This window comes from Dendropsophus ebraccatus, chromosome 1 (genome assembly GCF_027789765.1).
Source record: "Dendropsophus ebraccatus isolate aDenEbr1 chromosome 1, aDenEbr1.pat, whole genome shotgun sequence".
NCBI classification, from domain to species: domain Eukaryota; kingdom Metazoa; phylum Chordata; class Amphibia; order Anura; family Hylidae; genus Dendropsophus; species Dendropsophus ebraccatus.
This window is the reverse complement of record NC_091454.1, coordinates 126,969,095-126,990,550: the sequence shown is the minus strand read 5'-3', so window position 1 is coordinate 126,990,550 and position 21,456 is coordinate 126,969,095. Positions and strand designations below refer to the sequence as shown.

At 41.8% G+C, this 21,456-nt stretch overlaps 1 protein-coding gene across 1 annotated transcript; it reads right to left on the bottom strand.

Moving 5' to 3' along the window:
- Window positions 1–1,300: 1,300 nt before the first annotated feature.
- On the bottom strand, window positions 1,301–20,985 carry UCMA (upper zone of growth plate and cartilage matrix associated). The gene is made up of 5 exons (XM_069978680.1): window positions 20,860–20,985; window positions 19,680–19,745; window positions 13,606–13,698; window positions 5,231–5,329; window positions 1,301–1,711 (listed from the first exon to the last, which is right to left on the bottom strand). Exons 1-5 carry the CDS (start codon window positions 20,915–20,917, stop codon window positions 1,614–1,616), a joined length of 414 nt encoding a protein of 137 aa, XP_069834781.1. The 5' UTR covers window positions 20,918–20,985; the 3' UTR covers window positions 1,301–1,613.
- Window positions 20,986–21,456: the final 471 nt, after the last annotated feature.

The following is a 21,456-nucleotide window of genomic DNA, read 5'->3' as shown; positions in this document are numbered from 1 at the left end:
GTCCTTGTAGTTTAAGCCATGTCTTGGGGCTATACCTTCACAGAATCCTTTCTGTAACTTTCCCTTACAGTAAAGGTACCTTTTGGGTACTAGTAATGTTTCACATTCATCTCAAGGGGACAGATCATGTCTATTGTCTACAGAACGACCTGCAGTCACATAAAATTTTCTATTGGACCAATTGATTATCATTATTTACATAACGTCATAGCTTTCTGCATCACAATTTCTAAAGTTTCTGAGCTTTCTGATATTTTCAGCTGACTCTCACTCTCAATCAGAAAATCAGATTTATTTTCTCTTCCCCTTGCTATGAAGCTTCTAGGCCGCCTCCGCATTGTCTTTAGATGGGGTACCCAAGGCTAGACTGGGACTTAAAAGCAGGCCTGGCACACAAGCTACACCAGCCCATATACAGTGATTCCTCCACATACGATATTAATTGGTTCTGCGAGGACCATTGTATGTTGAGACCAAAACTCTATAGAAAACTGGTAACTGGTTCTGAAGCACCAAAATGAGATTAAAATGTAAAGGAAAATAAGCAGATAACTAATATGGATAAAACAGGTCCTTACATACAACAGTCAGAAAGAGCTACTGGAGACTGTAAATTACTTTCTATGTAGAGGACTGGAGCATTTCAGGGTTTTGTACAGATCACACAGGGTCCCAGAAATATAAAATAAAGCCGCCCTCATCTGGTGCCCAAAGAAGCTACTCATCCTGGCCCAGGTAAAGAGCAGGACAGGACATGTAGTATCACACTGTAGTGTACAGAGGTGCTATTTTGGTGTGCACTTCAGTAATACTGGTGTTTTACCAGTAAAATAGCCACTTTCATTGGTTGATCATCTAGATTTTCACCTCTGCCACAGACCCTGACTGTCTGTAGAATTGTACGTTGAGTCTGGTCTCAAGTAATGATGGTCCAGAAAGGAACATTGTATGTGGGAAATATTGTACTCTGAGGCCATTGTAAGTGGAGGGATCACTATACAATATTAATCTTCCAATCCATCGAACAGCAGTGCACCCTTGATGTCGGGGTTTTCGGACATAACAGAGGAATCCTGAGATGCAAAAGTCTCCAGAATTAGTTGGCCAAGGTATGTGTGGAGGGCTGGGTCTTCCAGCAGCCGGTCAGTCAGGGAAGCAGAAACAGCAAAACAGGCCAGTTAGTTGATGAGTCACTGGATGTCTGTTTTTTTGTTTTTTGTTTTTCCTTAAGGGATCAAACATAGCTATGATAGCATAGTAACATAACACTGATATTACTTGTACCAATTTTATTTGGGTTGAAACATTTTTGAACTCTTTACATTTAAACAGTGCTTCTAAACTCCCACACAAATACTATGTCTACTGTGTTCAATTACGATACACCAGAAAGCTTTAAACTGTTACCTAATGGTTTCTTGCAAAAGAGCAGAGGAAAGGGAACAAATTTTACAACAAGATAATCTGCATATAAGCAACAAATGGTCTGCAAATAAACTAGTAAAGATTACACTACCTATGGTCTTTGGCTTCTAGTACTGCTGAGCTATAGCAGAACTTTATTACTGAGTTACTGACTGAAAATTGTTCTATATACATTAATTCTATAGATCTTAAATGTTTTGACGTTGGTAAAGGTAGGAAGGAGAAAGTCCATCATAATGCCACTGGCGCCACTGTTCAACTTGTTCACGGGTGCGCTCTTCTTGTTCTGTATACAGAAGGGAAGATTATATTACATTTGCACATTACAAAGGAAAATTCAAATTTATCACTTTTGTGACTCATGATTAAACTCTAAATGTAATCTGAAATAGAAAAACAAAGCTTAGCTCTGCTTGATAAATATATATTTTGAAATTAATCTGCAGTTTAGAACCCTAATGTTTTTTTTAGAATAGCTGTTAGAGATGAGCAAGTTTACATTACAAATGAAGTAAAGCACTTCATATGTTCGGCACTAGGCTTATACACTGGCTGCCTTTGATCTCCCTGAGCTCCACCACGTGTTCTGGCAAAAGCTAGATCCAGTCCTGGGAAACTTCTCCCAGTTTACTAGGACTGGATCCAGCTTTTCCTGACACCCAGGGTGGAGCGGAACGGAGAGCAAAGGCAGTAGGTGTATAAGCAGAGTGCCGAGCAAATGAAACGATTTACTTCATTTGTAATGTAAATTCGCTCATCTCTAACAGGTATGATATATGTTATGTAAAATTTTATTATTTATTATTAAGCCCTTTAGTTGAATCTCAAAATGCCGGACTGTGTTGGAGCTGTGGTCTAAGGGTAATTTACCTTAGAGACCAACAATTTTTTTTTTTTCTGTGTTTAAAGCGAGACTGTACCCACAATCTGACCCCCCCAAACTGCTTGTACCTTCAGATAGCTGCTTTTAATCCAAGGTCTGTCCTGCGGTCCGTTTGGCAGGTGATGCAGTTATTGTGCTAAAAAATAACTTTTAAACTGGCAGCCCCGTGCCCTACGGGAGTGGCCTAGATTGTGTATGCATTAGGCTGGCACAACTTCTCTGTCTCTCCTCCCTGCCCTCATCATTAGGAATGCTCCAGGCAGATTGCCTACTATTCGTCAGCTGTGTCAGCACGGCACATGGGCTGGATTGTTAAGACACCTGTGCAAATGTTCAGCATGGAGAAAATGTTCCAGTGGCATTCCTAATGATGAAGAGGGTGGGGAGGAGGGACGAAGGGGGTGGTGCAAAGTAAGGGCACAGATACTCCCGTAGGGCACAGGGTTGTAAGTTTAGAAGTAGTTTTTTTGGACAATAACTGCATCACCTGCCAAATGGACCGCATGACAGATCTTGGATTACAAGCAGCAATCCAAAGGTACAAGTGGTTTGGGGGGGTCAGGTTGTGGGTACAGAGTCACTTTAAATCTCCTGATGTAAATGAAATAGTTATCTTTTTTTCTTATTGTCTCATTGTATTAGAAATATGTATTTTAAAACTAATTTGGACCTGATTGGGAACTCTTTGCACTTTAAAAAAATGATACAATACTGAGAAGAAGAAAAAAAACAACAAAAACTATATTTCATTTCCATCAGGGAAATCGAAACCAGGAAAAAGCCTGTTGCTAGTCTCTAGAGAGGGGATTTACCCCTAAACCACAGTTCCAAAATAGATAGGGTTTAAGATTCAACTATATCTCATTGCAGAGCAGTTCTCTATAGGCTGTTCATGTCTGAAACAAGCAGAGACACTGGCAAGAGTGAGCAGGGGGCCGGGTAGCAGAGAATATTCATGAAGCAGTGGTGAGGCGTGCCAGAGTGCGACAATGCTGAGCCCAATTCCTCTTTGATTCCTTATTACAGAAGGAGACCCGAGATTGCACATAATCCACTCCACAGACAAATTACCAAAAGGTAACATGTTCACAAAGGGGCTGCCAACTACAGCACACTGTGAGCACACCAAGTAGGACTTAGGCCTGACAGATTCCCTTTGAGACTTTTCATTATGTTTGTGACCAAAGGGTGAGTTCACACTTTGGAATCCGCGCGGATAAATTCCCGGCGGTTTCCGTAGCTTGTCCCCGCTCGCAGCGGCGCACATCTCCGTCCGTGCCATAGACACTAGTCTATGGCCGGGCCAGGTCCGCGTCCGCAGAAAGAATTGACATATCAATTCTTTCAGCGGGCGTCGGAATTCAACCGCCCATAGAATGGTGTCTATGGGACGAGCAGAGACTCGCAAGTATGAGCGACGGAATCCGCTGGAACTTATCCACACGATTTCCATAGTGTGAACCCACCCGTATACTATATAGGGGCACCGGATGACTACTATATAGGGACATGGACAACCTAACTATTATTTGGGAACACAAAGTGAAGAAACTATTATATTGGAAAACAGAGGAACCTAACTACTATATGGGTACACAAGAACTAAATGGGGAAGAGGGGACCTAACTACCACATAAGGGGGCTAACTACTATATAATGGCACAGAGGGCCTTAATACTATAGGTGGCACATAGGGGCCTAACTACTAAATGGAGACACAGAGGGACCTAACAAAGGGGGCCTAACTAGTACATGGAGGCACAAAGGAATATAACTTCTGTATGGGGCAGAGAGGGGCCCAACTATATGGAGCAGAGGAGACATAAATACTATATAGAGATACAGAGTGGGGCTAAGTACTTTATTGGAGGCACAGATGGGGGCTTGATATTTTAATGCAGACTATTTCACACACAGATGGAAAGATAGACAGTATCTATACCAGGGATGGCAAACTCAGGCCCTCCAGCTGTTGCAAAACTACAAATCCCATCATGCCTGGACAGCCAAAGCTTTTGCTTTGGCTGTCCAGGCATGATGGGAATTGTAGTTTTAAAACAGCTGGAGGGCCTGAGTTTGACACGTCTGATCTATATCTTGGGGTGTCAGTTTTATTTAAATACAATTTCCTGAATTTGGGGTACACCCTTCAACTTATTTGACATTAAAGGGGTTATCTAGTGCTACAAAAACATGGCCACTTTCTTTCACAGACAACACGACTCTTGTCTCCAGTTCAGGTGCGGTTTGCAATTAAGCTCTATTCACTTCAATGGAACTGAGCAGCAAAACCCCGCCAAAGCATGAGACAAGAGTGGGTCTGTCTCTGGAAGAAAGTTGCCATGTTTTTGTAGCGCTGGATAACTCCTTTAAAACTTTAGGCTGGGTTCACACTACGTATATTTCAGTCAGTATTGTGGTCCTCATACTGCAACCAAAACCAGGAGTGGATTGAAAACACAGAAAGGCTCTATTCACACAATGGTGAAATTGAGTGGATGGCCGCCATATAACAGTAAATAACGGCCATTATTTCAATATAACAGCCGTTGTTCTAAAATAACAGCAAATATTTGCCATTAAATGGCGGCCATCCACTCAATTTCAACATTGTGTGAACAGATCCTTTCTGTGTTTTTAATCCACTCCTGGTTTTGGTTGCAATATGAGGGCCGCAATACTGACTGAAATATACCTAGTGTGAACCCAGCCCCAAGCTGTATAAATTGTCCTTGTTTGATTGCTTTTGTAAACAACCTAATTTTCAATGGAGGTTGTATGTTTTTTAATAGCAATTGTAATTCTTCCCTGTATCAGTCCCTCTCCTGCTTTTGGCAAAATATACTGACCAAAATACACGTGAACCCAGCCTAAAACTAAAACACTTGTATAATGAGCAGTTTCCAAATATAAGAAACTTACCATCCTGTTCTTCTTCAACAAAGTTCTCATACTCATTTCTCTGTTCCTCATAGTACTCTCTCCTACGTTCGTCTGCTGCCAGTCTTTGGCGGTTCTCCGCTGGAACAAAAAAAGAAAATGAAGAAAGATTGTAAAAGTATGATCAAATTGATTTATATTTGTTCAACATACAGTTAATTTATGCTAAAGAATCTGGGAACGATTTGAAGTTTGCTGTAACTTTATTTTAAAGTAAAATTGCAATCTCAAAATAAATTTTGAGCCAAAAACTGAAAAAGTAAATATATACATTATCATTGATAAATAGGTCCAAAATTCTATACTCTATAATATTCTTCTAGAGGTCAAAGCTGAAAATTCTAAAGCCTTCCTTACATAGAGGTAACTGATAAAATTCGGGCTGCCTACAGTACAAGTAAGTACAATGGTTCCCATTAAATTTCTTAAAGAGGTTTTTCTAAAAACTTCTGGTCTTTGTTTATTTGCCTGTAGCAAGAGACTTCTGAGGTCAGTGACTGGCTGCATTGGTCCCAAGAGTAAACAGGCATGCCATTGCTGTAGGTCTCTGAGAGTCTGAATGCTGGGATCACCACTCCATCTACTATCTATGGAGCTGTCAGAAATTTCCAATTACAGTACTGGGACCCCTCGCTATCTTAAACTTATTCCCTACCCTTTGGTTAGGGGGATAAGTGTTATAACCTAAAATGTCATGCTTTATTTACACACGATTGTATACAAGTGGGGGATCGGTCACATTATGCATATGTATTGCCGTGGCTTTATATGCATTAATAGGATTATTAGGATTAATAGGAAATTAACTCTGTACCCACAATCTGCCCCCCCCCCCCCCCCCCCAAACCACTTGTACCTTCGGATAGCTGCTTTTAATCCAAGATCTGTCCTGCAGTCCGTTTGGCAGGTGATGCAGTTACTGTCCCAAAAAAAACAACTTTTAAACGTACAACCCCGTGCCCTCTGGGAGTATCTGTGCCCTAACTTTGCACCACCCCTCCGTCCCTCCTCCCCACCCTCTTCATCATTAGAAATGCCACTGGAACATTTTCTCCATGCTGAACATTGCACAGGTCCTTAACGATCCAGCTCATGTGCTGGGCTCACGCAGCTGGTGAATAGGAGGCAATCTGCCTGGAGCATTCCTAATGATGGGGAGGAGAGGTTGTGCCAGCCTAATGTATACACAATCTAGGCCACACCCGTAGGGCACGGGGCTGCCAGTTTAAAAGTTGTTTTTTAGCACAATAACTGCATCACCTGCCAAACGGACTGCAGGACAGATCTTGGATTAAAAGCAGCTATCCGAAGGCACAAGCAGTTTGGGGGGGTCAGATTGTGGGTACAGTGTCACTTTAAGCATATACTTGTGTATTGAATCACTTGTAATAGACCTGATGATATATTTTTTCACATGTATATTTACACACACTATGGTAATATTGACACGCACTGCTGTGTCTAATTATAATTACTGGTGTTGCAGTTGGTACTACACTCTGTATATAGGCTTGAGTTGTTGCCCGAGGAAGGTTTTTTTCATAAACGAAACATTAAAAGTGTCAAATAAAGCATGGGGATTCATAATTTTAGCTGTGCTGCCTGGATGAGAAACATAGAAGACTGTCAGCAGAAAAAGACCACTGGGTCCATCTAGTCTGCCCTTTTTTAGTATTTCCTTACTTATTATTGTAGGATAGATATATTTTTATTCCAGGATTATTCATAAAGTGTATTTTGAGACTCCAACCTAAGATTGTTTTATAAGAAAAATGGAGTGCTTTTTTTTGGAGTGCTTTTATATATTTTTTTATGGAATGGTCTGGTGATTTTCTGCTTTTTACTAACAATTTTCAACTGTATTGCAGAGTTTACACAAAAGAAAACATGTTTTTTTTACGCATGAAATTTTGTATTACGTAGAAAATAAGCATAATGCCCTTTTTATGGCCATAACAAGTATGACTGTAAAAGAAAACTACTTGTGAACTGTCAAGTTTTTTTCCCATTGAATTCAACATAATTTAATGGAGAAAAAACAAATAGAACACATATTTCTGGGACAGAAACAAGTTTTTTAACGTTTATCAACAGCAAGTGTGTATAAACAAGGTGAACTGTGGGTAAATGTGACAATATAGTAATATTACATTATAGATTTGTTACATATAATATACTGCTGAATTGTATTCAGTTGTGCATCTGTTCTGCCAGGGACAGATAAATAAATTTTTTTACTTGAGCACTTACAAAAACTTACTATATCAATTGCGAGAAACATGTCAAAATATTCCTATTTCTTGTAATTACATGGACACTGTAATTTACTGTTTACAGACTTGTTAAATAGGTGTTTGTGGGACATCTAACCACTGCAATGTCACTGCATTTAACTTACACAACCCTGTCATTACTAGCACCACTGAGTAGCCCTATGGCCAGTGGTCTGCCTGCAATAACATACAGTCAGGAGAAAAAGAAAAGTGTGCCCTCTTTGAATTCTATGATTTAAATATAAGAAGATAATGATAAAAAATCATCTGGGTCCGGGGTCCTCTTATTGGCAGCCATGGCTGTGATTCCTAGAAAATGTTAATCAGAGTCTCCCTCTTTAGTAACAGACTGGTTTGCTGATATTTTGTACTTGCAGAGAATGAAGGAACTTAGGACAGACTATAAAGATAAGTCTAAGCCTACTGCTACACTGTAGTCTTCCTGGACAGTGTTTATGGGCACACCAATATACCAATCCAATTCTGACGCTTTTGTTTTAACTGCCCCAGTTGGGTCATGATGTCAACAGCTCAAAGTGCGACATAGAATTGACCTCAGGTGCTGTTCTATTGAGTTCCTCCTAGATTATTCTTGCTTTTTTTATGTTAATTGTATACAGTACCATTTGATGGAACATCTGAGATATGCCTTATGTAAGTTTGTTATTTTAGCATATTTTCTTCTTGTTGCTATCTGATAATGACCCATTACTGTTCTTTTTTCTGCATTCCTTAATAACCCTTTTAATAAAGCTTTTGAATATGAAAAAGAAAATCATCTGTTCCTTAAAAGGTCTCACAATTAGGTATATATATAACTTCAGGGGAACAACACAACACAGCAGATTCTACCAGGCCATTATTAATTTTAACAAAAATTAAGCCATGGAAAAGTAAGTACACCCTATGAACAAATAGCTTGTAGAAGCATTTTTGCAGCAACAACTGAAAGTAATAGTTTTCTGTATGACTCTACCAGTCTCTTACGTCATTCTGCTGGAATTTTCTACTACTCTTCTTTATAAAGTTGTTTCAGTTCATTGAGGTTTGCAGGCATTGGCTTAATCATGGCTCCCTTAATCTCCCACTACAGCATTTCAATTAGGTGGATGTCTGAATGGTCCATTGTAATATCTTGATTATTTTCTCTTTCAGCCATCTTGCACAGTTGAGGCGTAGTTCTTGGAACTTTGGATGCTCTGACCTTGAAGTGAATTTGCTGGGACATACACTGCTGGAAAGACTGTCAACTGGTTTTAGATTGTTTGGAAACTGTCTTATAACCCTTCCCAGGTTGATGGGTGGCATCAATTCTTTAAGATCATTGCTGGTTTCTTTCCTCCTTGACATTGTGTTAATACATGCCTAAGTGATTCAGGCAAGCAAGCTGTCAAAACTTCTGCTTTTATAAAGGCATTCACATTTGATGATTTGCTACTTACCCTCTTAAAGTGTCACTGTCGTGAATTTTTTTTTTTGCAGAAATCAATAGTCCAGGCGATTTTAAGAAACTTTGTAATTGGGTTTATTATCCGAAAAATGCATTTTTATCATGAAAAAGCAGTTTGAAGCTCTCCCCCCTGTCTTCATTGTTCTCCTATGGAGAGAGCTAAAGAAAAGACCAAAACAGGACAACAAAGAGTTAATCTACAAATCCCTCACGGGATATCTCCTGTGACAGTCACCAGTGACCTGTCTGAGCTCGGATTACAGCTGTCACCCAGCTCCGTGCCTGTAATCCTCTGCTATCTGCTTTCTGCTGCCGGCTAACTCCCTCCTTCCTCCTCCCCCCTCCCCTCTCCCTAGAACAGACAGGGTACGTCTCCTGCAACAAGTCACAATTTTCAGATTTTTCAGAGTGGATGAAAAAGAGGAAGGAGGGGGGGACCTGGGAAAAGGCTTTTTACATGCAGATAATGGCAGATTTGGCTAATAAACCCAATTACAAAGTTTCTTAAAATCGCCTGGACTATTGATTTCTGCAAAAAAAAAAAAAAAAAATACGACAGTGACTCTTTAACCCTTAGACGACCCAGGGCGTATAGTTACGCCATGGAAGTCTGTCCCCAGACGACCTAGGGCGTAACTGTACGCCCTGGGTGTTTCTCACGCTATGAAGCATGCTCCGGAGCGGAGCGCGCTTCATAGCAGGTGGGGGCCGGCTGCAATCAGCAGCCGGGACCTCACTGGTAATGACACGCTGCAGCGATCGCGCTGCCGCGTGTCATTAACTCCTTAAACGCCGCGATCGCGGCGTGACCGCGGCGTTTAAGTGTAAGTGACAGGGGGAGTCCCCTGTCACTTACCGATCGGGACCCCCGCAGTGTGACTGCGGGGGTCCCGATCGGTAAAACGGGCCGCCGGAGGTCTCTCACCTGCCTCCGTGCGGTCCGATCGGCGCTCTGGTCACTGAGCCTGCACAGGCAGGCTCAATGAGGAGATCGCCGATAACACTGATCAATGCTATGCCTATGGCATAGCATTCATCAGTGTAAAAATCCAAGTAGTGAATGTAAACTCCCCCAAAGGGACTTCAAATGTGTAAAAAAAAAAAAAGTTAAAAACACTAACACACTACCCCAAAACCCCTCCCCCAATAAAAGTTGAAATCACCCCCCTTTCCCATTATATAAATAAAACATATAAAAATAAATAAATAGATAAACATATAATATACCGTAGCGTGCGTAATTGTCCGATCTATTAAAATATAACAAGCGTCATTGCGAACGGTAAACGGCGTACACGAAAAGAGGGAAAAAAGTGCGCAGATTACCGATTTTATGTTACATTATATATATAAAAAAATTAATAAAAAGTGATCAAAACGTCCGATCTTCACAAATATGGTATTAATAAAAACTAGAGATCATGGCGGAAAAAATGACACCCCATACAGCCCTGTAGGTGAAAAAATAAAACCGTTATAAGCGTCACAATAGTCCCATTTTATTTATAATTAATTGCCAAAAAAAAGGATTTCATTTAAAAAAAATATATAACATTAGAGAATCTGCGTAAACCTGCAGATGGTTGTGTTCGGACTGACCTATAGAGTAATGGTATCATGTCGCTTTTACCATATAGTGCATTACGTAGACACAGGAACCCCCCAAACGTTACCATATTGCATTCTTTTTTGCGATTTCACCAATTTATATCTTCATAAATAATATATTTGGAATTCCATCATACATGTTATGGTAAAATGAATGACGCCATTACAAAGTACAACTATTCCTGTAACAAATAAGCCCTTACATGGCCTGTAGATAAAAAACTGAAAGTGCTGGAGCTCTTAGAAGGGGAGGAGGGAAAAACGGAAACACTAAGATCAAAATTTGCGCGGTCCACTGGGTCATTTTGGGCCTGGTCCTCAAAGGGTTAATTCCGATGAAAAAAGTAAGGGTATGTTCAAACTGAGATATAGGCAAGTAATTTCAAGCTGAATCCATGCTTAATTTTACGTGTATTCTGCTGTAAAGAGCAATGTCCCTTTGTGTTCAATGGGATTTCCGCTCTGTTGTTCACATGGCGGAATTTACTCACGGAATGTTCCGCCATGAATCCACTTTATGCCCAAAGAATTGACATGTAAATTCTTGGAGCGGATTCTGAATCATTGGGGCTTTTTCGCATTCTGCTTAAATTCAGCGCCTATTCCACCAGAGCTGAAGAAGAGGAAGTTTCAAGCAGAAAACTTTCCTCTTCAGTTCCTCGCTTAATTCTTGCCTATTCCTCAGTGTGAAAATACCCTTAGGTTGCATTCCTATGTTGTGGTCCATGCAAATGGCCAAAACCAGGCTATCATGCAGTTACCAATAGCCGTGCTATGTTGTCGATCAATTCCAGCAGTGCCACGTGGAGGTGTTGGTTCGGCTGCAGACGGGAAATGGATACTTAATTTTGCAAATATGCACACACTGCTTCTGCGTTTTGGCCTAGTTTTTATTAAATAATTTGCCATATGTTGTTGTTTATTTGAGGTTGTAGTTACCTAATTTTAAAAACTTCTAAGGACCAGATTTTTTTTCTTTTATTATGTGATGATACATAAAACCACAAAACTGAAAAAGTTTGTACTTTTTTTTCTGATGGCTGTATAGTGTCCCTTCTCTGTGATTACAGCTAAGTGGGCATCTTGAAAGAGATGTCAATCACTGAGTAGGACTGCCCACTTAACTTATTTGTCGAGAATAAACAATGAGTGGGTGGTTTATTCAATGACAGCTTTCTCTACATGCACATTTAGGCTGGGTTCACACTACGTATATTTCAGTCAGTATTGTGGTCCTCATATTGCAACCAAAACCAGGAGTGGATTAAAAACACAGAAAGGATCTGTTCACACAATGTTGAAATTGAGTGGATGGCCGCCATATAACGGTAAATAACTGCCATAATTTCAATATAACAGCCGTTGTTCTAAAATAACAGCAAATATTTGCCATTAAATGGCGGCCATCAACTCAATTTCACCATTGTGTGAACAGATCCTTTCTGTGTTTTTAATCCACTCCTGGTTTTGGTTGCAATACTGACTGAAATATACTGACTGAAATATACATATACTGACTGAAATATACGTAGTGTGAACGCAGCCTTCTATAACAAATTCTTTTGGTGAACTGCATCTGATGTAGATGATATAGGAGCATGACATTCTGAGTCAAGGTGTTACTTAGGTCATCATTGTGAAGTTACTGAACTGTGGTATGCGTAATTGTTCAATGATGGTGCCAGCTGGCTAATAGAATGTTCTGAATATTGGAGTTACTAGATAGGGTGTGGCTTGCGTACCAATGGCTGTGTTCCTCCAATTTTCTGTGCTATAGCGTTGGATTGCCTATGTGTACTTTCTCTGACTTCATGCTGCACTGTGTATGATATTTATATATATTGACCTGCTTTAATGCATAAATGTTTATAATGCATATGAAATAATCTACTTACTGTATATCTGATACATTTTAGAAATCATTATAAAAAAAATTGTAGTCAAGTTAAAAAGATGTAACATTTAATGAATACAAAGCCCAACTCATTTCACTAAAGGTTATTCTTCTAAGTCAGATGGAGGACAGAGAATGCAGCCAGCTATGAGACGTGTAATGTGAGCTGAAGGTGAGAATACTAGAAGCCTCAGTATTCTCTCCATGCTGCCCTGTACCTCCTGCAGTCACTTGGTGCTGCCCAGCACATACCAGACACTTTCTGCTGCTCTGTCTCGTACACAGTAAAAAGAGTTCTTCATTTTAGTGTAATGAAAACACCCCAGAGGTGGAATACCTAACAGTACAAGGAAAAAGCCTGTATGCGTATAGGACCATTCATGACATGTCTAAATAAACTACTCAATGTTTCCTGAATAAATGCCAATTAAAAATGTAAAATCAGTAGATGGTGTGTGTTTCCTGCTGGTAATGTGGCAGTTTGTCTAGCAAGTAACCCTGATATTAGTAATATATTAATCAGCATATTACATCCGTACATTAATATAAGCTCATCCAATCACATTTATACAAGTCTGTGTATAGTGGGTCACAGTGGGAGTAAGCAGACTAACTAGAATTACTGCTCAACATTCAAGGGCAGAAAACTGTAAATCAACTATGTATAAGGCCAAGTTGTACGGAGCCATAATGCAGCATTCATAAAAAGTTGTTTTGGCCCTACCCTAACTCTGATTTTTTGCTCTTGGATTCCATAAGAATATTAATATTAAATATATAGACTCCCTTAGCATCTCCAGTCATATGCACCATCTGGCTATAATCATTGTATAGCATTTAGCTTTTAGATGTCTGTCCTTGTAGTACAGTGCAATGCTGCAGTTACCGACAGACAAGCTTACTTTCAGTAGTAAACAATTATTGGTCGGTATTCCCAGTTGTTAGTGCTAGAGTAAATTGTGCTAGTACTCTGGTCATAAGTCAGGTTCAGCTCCATGAATTTTAAAACCCAATAGCAACAAACAAATTCAGTCCAGGAATGTATACCTTTGTGTGACAGCAGGAATCCTGACCCACAAGGAAACCATGGAGCAGAAAAACAAACATGTATCCACAAAGCAAACACCCTCACCATTTATTTCATCCTGGGATTTAGTTGATCTCTTGCCACGTCTCTTGAAGAAGTTTGAGGCCTCGGATTCCTGCATGAAAATTTTCTTCAAGCCTGTGGATGGAGTGCATTTAATGTATTTTATATTCCATCGAAAGAATATCATCTTAATAATTACTACCTATATGGGGCAAAGACTCACTGATTTCCTTTACTTGGAAATCAGTGAGTCTTTGCCCCATATAGGTAGTAATTTGAACATTTGTCATAAACACTATCCCTAGCTATATATATATATATATATATATATTGTGGACATGTCACTGGTAAAGTGTGCGAGGGGAGGTACATCTCACCCAGGCTACTGCTTACGGTGAGATGGTAAATCCGGGAAAGATCTCTTACTCAGCAGTGTTATGCTGCTGAGTTGTTCTTTACATTTTCCGGGCCGGATTTACTGGAATGGTGGGTAGGTTGGTAGTGGGACCTGCCATTCCCTTCCCCCCCCGATCCAGTTCGGTTGTTGCAATCAGGTGTGCCCTGATTAGCCTGCAACAACTTAAAAGCTTCACAGTGCTACAGGGGATTGCTCTCAGCCAGGGGTGAACAGCTTGCATGCTGTATCTCCTGGGAGCAACGAATACTGCCGCCGCTGGGGCCTATTCATACCCGGTGATACTGCCTACTGAAGAGTTAGACAGGAGACCTGTGTTAGTAAGTGCCCAGACGGGCAAGGACCTTTTTGTTTTTGGTTTGTTCTGAAAAGCATGGTATTGCTACATTTCTGTTGAGGACTGTTTATGCAGCTAATAAACACCCAGTTGTTTTTATAAGTCCAAGTTTGCTGTCTGAACTGTGTCCAAACACACCATCCCCCGGGAAGATCCCTACAATTGGTGGAGGATGCGGGCAAAACGGTTGCTAGGGGCAACGGTGTGCATCAACTTGGCTACAGCTGCTTATGTCCTGGGTGAAGGCTGCTGCTTCACTCCAAAAACAGCCAAGCAACATGGAGGAGATGATGAAGCAGTTAATGCAAGTGAGTTTGCAGCAACAACAGGCTCTGACAGACGCTAACCTGCGCCATGAACAGACAATGGCTGCACAACAGAGACTTATTGAGCACCTGATAGCAAAGCAGGAGGCGTCTGCAGCTGCTAATCCCCAGCTGGTGGCAGCAGCCGCGCCAGAGACTTTGTCTGTGAAAAGAGCCGTGCAGCGTACGCTGCAAAAGATGACTGCTGATGATGATATTGAGGCCTACTTAACTGTCTTTGAGCGGGTGGCTGAGAGAGAGAAGTTACCCTCCACTGAGTGGGCAGAAGTGATTGCGCCTTATTTAACAGGCGAACCTCAAAAGGCCTATTATGACCTCAGTGAGCAAGAGGTCCAAGACTATCCTCGGCTAAAAGCAGAGATACTCGCCCGACTAGGAGTTACTGCTGCTGTCCGTGCCCGGAGGGTCCGCAACTGGAGCTACAGTCTGGACAAGTCAGCGAGGTCCCAGATGTACGACCTGATCCATTTGGCAAGAAAGTGGTTGGAGCCAGACACCTCTACTCCTGCCCAGATCCTAGAGAGGGTCGTGATGGATCGCTACCTCCGTGCACTTCCTGCTGATCTACAACGCTGGGTAGGACAAGGTGACCCTAGGAGTGCCGACGAACTCGTCAGCCTTGTGGAGAGGTTCCAGGCGACCGAGGACTACCTCCGTGATGTTCCTGCAGCACCGTCACCTCCCCGGAGTGCCAGATCTGTGCCATCATCTGGTAAGAGACTTCCATCTATTGGGGGAGTGTGGAGGGGTGCTGATAGAGGGAAGAGCGCTCAGGAGGTGTCTCAAGGGCAAAAGACTGGTGATGGTCCCAGGTGGCTAAGTGGCCCTAAAAAGGACTCCTTGCCAAGGAGACCAGGCCCTATCCAGTGCTGGAGATGCCATGAGACGGGACATGTGTCTGCCCATTGCCCTCTTACCGCTGAGCCCATGGAGTGTGACGCTAGCCGGCGTCAGTCGCTATTTGCGGAACCGTCTTTTGTTGCGGTCACTGGACTAGAGACTGAACCGCAAGTCTGCCACATTACTGTCAATAACTTCCCTGTTAAGGCGTTGCTGGACTCAGGAAGCCTTGTCACCTTGGTGCATGCCAGCCTGGTGACTGGGGACTTTGTGCCAAAAAGACATATGAGTGTAGTATGCATACATGGTGATACAAAGGTTTACCCTATAGTACTGGCTAATGTCGGGACTGAACTGGGCGCTGTACAATATGAAGTGGGTGTGGTTAAAAACCTTATGCATAATGTAATATTGGGGCGTGATTTTCCATTGTTCTGGGCTCTATGGGGAAAACAACAATCCCCTGAAAGGAGTGAGGAGACCCCTAAGTCTATTGCATTACCCACGGTAAATGATAAAAATGTACAGGATGAAAATGATGCTTTTCCTTTGCAGGTCCTGGCTGGTGAGGAAGAGGCTCCTCCCACTGAGCAGAATGTTCCAGACTTAGAGGTGTCTAGGGATAATTTTGGTACTGCACAGTTGCAGGACCCCACTCTCAAAAATGCGAGAGAGCAGGTCACTGTTATGAATGGGGTACCTCAGGAACCAGAAGCTGAGAAAAAGTTTCCACATTTTTCTGTGACTAACGATCTCTACTATAGAGTCACTAAAATTAATGATGAGGTTGTGGAACAGCTTCTGGTGCCTAAGTCGTACCGGCGTCAGGTACTCGACATGGCCCATAATCATGTCCTTGGGGGACACTTGGGGACAGATAAAACGCAGGAGAGAGTCCTCCAGAGGTTTTATTGGCCTGCGATTTATGCTGACATAAAAAAATACTGTGAGTCGTGCCCCACATGTCAGCTTAGCGCCCCAGTGTCGCATTTCCGCAGTCCGTTGGTTTCGCTCCCCATTATAGAGGTACCTTTTGACCGCATTGCAATGGACTTAGTGGGTCCCATTGTAAAGTCGGCAAGGGGACACCAGTACATTTTGGTAGTCTTAGACTACGCAACCCGCTATCCTGAGGCTGTCCCCTTAAGAAACACTGCATCCAAAACAATTGCGCGTGAATTGTTTTATATGTTTTCCAGGGTGGGGATCCCCAAGGAGATCTTGACCGACCAAGGTACCCCGTTTATGTCAAAGGTGATGAAGGATGTATGCAAACTGTTTAAAATCTCACACCTACGTACCTCTGTATATCATCCCCAGACAGATGGATTAGTGGAGAGGTTTAATAAAACCCTAAAACATATGTTAAAGAAAGTGGTGGAAAAAGATGGTCGGGATTGGGATCACTTACTTCCTTACCTGATGTTTTCTATTAGGGAAGTACCCCAAGCGTCCACAGGGTTCTCTCCCTTCGAGTTGGTCTATGGTCGTCACCCTAGGGGTTTGTTGGATATAGCGAAAGAGACATGGGAAAGTGAGTCCACCCCATACAAGAGTGTTATTGAGCATGTAGCACAAATGCAGGACCGTATAGCCACTGTAATGCCCCTAGTAAGGGAACACCTCCAGAGGGCGCAAGAGAGCCAAAGCAGAATTTACAATCGTTCTGCGAGAATCAGGACATTTAGCCCAGGTGACCGGGTACTCATTCTTGTTCCCACTGTAGAAAGTAAATTCTTAGCAAAGTGGCAGGGTCCCTATGAAATTGTAGAAAAAATCAGTGAGGTAAACTACAAGGTACACCAACCAGGTAGAAGGAAGCCTTTTCAAGTTTATCACATAAACTTGATCAAACCCTGGAAAGACAGGGAATCCTTGGTGGCGACAAACTCTATTAATAATTTGTCACAACCAATCCCTCCGGTCAAGATTGGTGATACTCTATCAGTGTCACAGAAGCAGGAGACTAAAGAGTTTTTACAGAAAAATAAAGACAAGTTTTCTGACCTTCCAGGGCGTACGCATCTCATTCACCATCACATTGAAACTGAGCCTAGAAGCAGGGTAAGCCTTAAGCCCTATAGGATACCAGAAGCACGGAGGGAGGCGGTGTCAGCCGAGGTAAAACGTATGCTTGACCTAGGAGTCATTGAGGTGTCCCAGAGCGAGTGGTCCAGCCCGATTGTGTTAATCCCAAAGCCCAATGGAACTTGGAGGTTCTGTAATGATTTTAGAAAGTTAAATGAGATCTCCAAGTTCGATGCCTACCCCATGCCCAGGGTAGATGAGTTGATTGAAAGAATGGGTAATGCCAGGTACATAACCACCCTCGATCTCACAAAAGGCTACTGGCAGATCCCACTCACTCCTGAGGCTAGAGAGAAGACTGCATTCTCCACCCCTGAGGGGCTCTTCCAATATGTAGTGATGCCATTCGGGTTACATGGAGCCCCTGCCACTTTTCAGAGGTTGATGGACTTGATTCTGCGACCACATCGTGATTACTCCGCTGCCTACCTCGATGATGTGGTCATTTTTAGCCCTGATTGGGAAAGTCACCTCTGTAAAGTCCAGGCGGTGTTAGAGGCCATAAGTGATGCAGGGTTAACTATCAATGCGGAGAAGTGTGCACTAGCCTTAGAGGAGGCCAAATACTTGGGCTACATTATTGGGAGGGGGTTAGTCAAACCACAGCTAAATAAAATCGAGGCAATACAGAATTGGCCTCAACCCTTCACAAAGAAACAGGTCAGAGCTTTCCTGGGTATTACGGGCTATTACCGTAGGTTTGTGCCAAACTTTGCCACAGTTGCAGCCCCGCTAACTGACCTGACAAAGGGAGGTAAGTCCGCAATGGTGACATGGACTCCAGAGGCCGAGAAGGCTTTTCAAAGCCTTAAATCTGCCTTGTGTCAACAACCTGTTCTAATCACCCCTGACTTTAGGCAAGAGTTTCTGGTCCAGACAGACGCCTCTAATACAGGGTTAGGCGCCGTTCTCTCACAGGTCGTGAATGGCGAGGAGCACCCGGTGATGTACTTAAGCAGGAAGCTATCCCCGGCCGAAAAAAACTACGCCATTGTGGAGCGAGAATGTCTGGCAGTGAAATGGGCCCTAGAGTCCCTGAGGTATTACTTGCTAGGCAGAAAGTTCAAGTTAGTGACCGACCATGCCCCCCTAACATGGATGAAGGTTAATAAAGAGAAAAATGCGAGGGTGACTAGATGGTTTCTGTCCCTCCAAAACTTTAATTTTACCGTGGAACACAGGCCAGGAAAGTTACAGGCAAATGCGGACGCCCTATCAAGGGTACACTGTCTGTGGGGACAAAATGCTCAGCCCTCCGGTCTGAAAAAGAGGGGGGGGATATGTGGACATGTCACTGGTAAAGTGTGCGAGGGGAGGTACATCTCACCCAGGCTACTGCTTACGGTGAGATGGTAAATCCGGGAAAGATCTCTTACTCAGCAGTGTTATGCTGCTGAGTTGTTCTTTACATTTTCCGGGCCGGATTTACTGGAATGGTGGGTAGGTTGGTAGTGGGACCTGCCATTCCCTTCCCCCCCCGATCCAGTTCGGTTGTTGCAATCAGGTGTGCCCTGATTAGCCTGCAACAACTTAAAAGCTTCACAGTGCTACAGGGGATTGCTCTCAGCCAGGGGTGAACAGCTTGCATGCTGTATCTCCTGGGAGCAACGAATACTGCCGCCGCTGGGGCCTATTCATACCCGGTGATACTGCCTACTGAAGAGTTAGACAGGAGACCTGTGTTAGTAAGTGCCCAGACGGGCAAGGACCTTTTTGTTTTTGGTTTGTTCTGAAAAGCATGGTATTGCTACATTTCTGTTGAGGACTGTTTATGCAGCTAATAAACACCCAGTTGTTTTTATAAGTCCAAGTTTGCTGTCTGAACTGTGTCCAAACACACCATCCCCCGGGAAGATCCCTACAATATATATATATATATATATATATATATATATATATATATATATACTAAATATGTGTGCCACAGATTTAGGAATCATTCCCTGTTCATGAGCAATTATTATATGCCATATAAACTGTATTTTTACACTATGAACCCTTTTTTTTCAGCCGAAGATTTATGCAGAACTGTACTCGTATCTAATAGTCTAAACGAGGCATCACAATGTGAAAAAGAGTGCATATATGAGTGTGTAAGAACATGACTTACTTTCTTTCCTGTCTGCTGCCCCATCATCACTGTTTCTTACTGCAGCACCTTCACTTACTTGGAAAACTAAAAACCAAGGAAAAAGAGAGAAATAATAAACTACTGTTGTTGGTGCGTTTACACAGAGAGATTTATCTGACAGATTTTGGAAACCAAAGCCAGGAGTGGATTTAAAAAGAGAAGAAATCTCAGTCTTTCCTTTATGACCTGCTCCCTGTTTATAGTCTGTTCCTGGTTTTGGCTTAAAAAATCTGTCAGATAAATCTCTCTGTGTAAACGCACCATTATGTGAATCTTGGGGACAAGTATATACCAACAAGTTAATATCTTTTTCTTCCTAAAGATATTCTCAACAGTAATACAATCCGCAGGACACATGAAGATTTCAAAATCCCTATATTCATGAACAGAATGTAATGTAATGTGTAATGTTCAGATATGAAAGTGCTGTGCCTGTAATTCCACATTCAATATGTCTTTTGAGCTGTTGTGATACATCAACAATGTGCTGTGTTATAATCTGAAAGACACACTCCTCTATTACATATGTAACAGAATACATAATACACACAGTGATCCCTTATTGGTGATCTTACCACATAGAGCGCACACTTTTAGCTGTTAGCTTTCTTAAATAAAGATCACATAACAAAGATATTCAAGATCAGAGAGAGATATATACCATATATCACATGGCTCTCCTGCGGAAATATCACACAGATAAACCTGATATACATCACATCATTGCACAATGCATCAGATAGAGCATTTAATAAAGAATCATCACAATGTATCAGATATAGACCCTTTATGTTCAGCATCATTTGGCAATGTATCAGACCAATCATATGTAAATAAATCACAGAATACATCAATAACCTATTATATGTGGGAATCATATTCTGTCATTATATACCTCTCATATGTAGGAACCGTACACAGTGTATTAGAAAGAAACCAACTTACAAAGTTTATCACACATATACACTATATAGGACAGACGCCCTATATCTGTGGATAACCAAATTTATTAGGTGGACTCCTCATATCCTGGAACATCACGCAAGTATCAGACATAATCCAACATCACTCACTATATCAGATAAACTCCTTACATGCAGGGTCATATTTTAAACTATTCGATGTCTCCTAGACATTACATTTAGCAGATGTTTTTTACCTGCAAGAAGCACCAGTGTTGTTGTAACCGCCAGAAAGAGAACTTGTTTCCAGCTCATCTTTGTAGAGATTTCTTGTCTTGTCTATGGGCTGCAAGGGACTGAGAAAAGGTTACAAATTCCTCATGTGTCAGATAGGAAGGTAAGGCAGGCGGCTGGAATCCCGGGAGGAGGAGGAGGAGGGGCATGGTCACTGGATACCTATGGACCAAGTTAAGGAAAATATACAGCCATTAGGAAAAATAAAGGATCCTAGTATATCACTGTAAAATGTTTCCTGGTGTCATCATAGAAAGACAACTGTTTGGATACCATAGCTAGCCTATCATGTTGGTTCATTCATATGTCAATATATAAACACAAGTTGTAAGCTACAAACATATATACTGTCTCCTACTGATCCTATTCTAAATTGTGAATAAATCAATTATTAGAATTAAAGTTTTTGTCCAAGATGTCCAATAATATTACACTGAATGGTTTGTGCATTAGTTTATGTTTAAAGTCCATTTCAGTAGATGCGAATGACAGTAGATGTTCAGTAGATGTTTTTGTGGCATCTGTCACAATGAACAAGGTATCTTTTTTTTCTTCAAGTT

Coding starts and splice junctions, on each gene's coding strand:
- UCMA (XM_069978680.1), bottom strand. CDS start 20,917: ATGAGCTGGAAACAAGTTCTCTTTCTGGCGGTTACAACAACACTGGTG. Junction 19,746..20,859: donor AACACTGGTGCTTCTTGCAG/GTAAAAAACATC, acceptor CTTGGTTTTTAG/TTTTCCAAGTAAGTGAAGGT. Junction 13,699..19,679: donor GGCAGCAGACAGGAAAGAAA/GTAAGTCATGTT, acceptor CTCCATCCACAG/GCTTGAAGAAAATTTTCATG.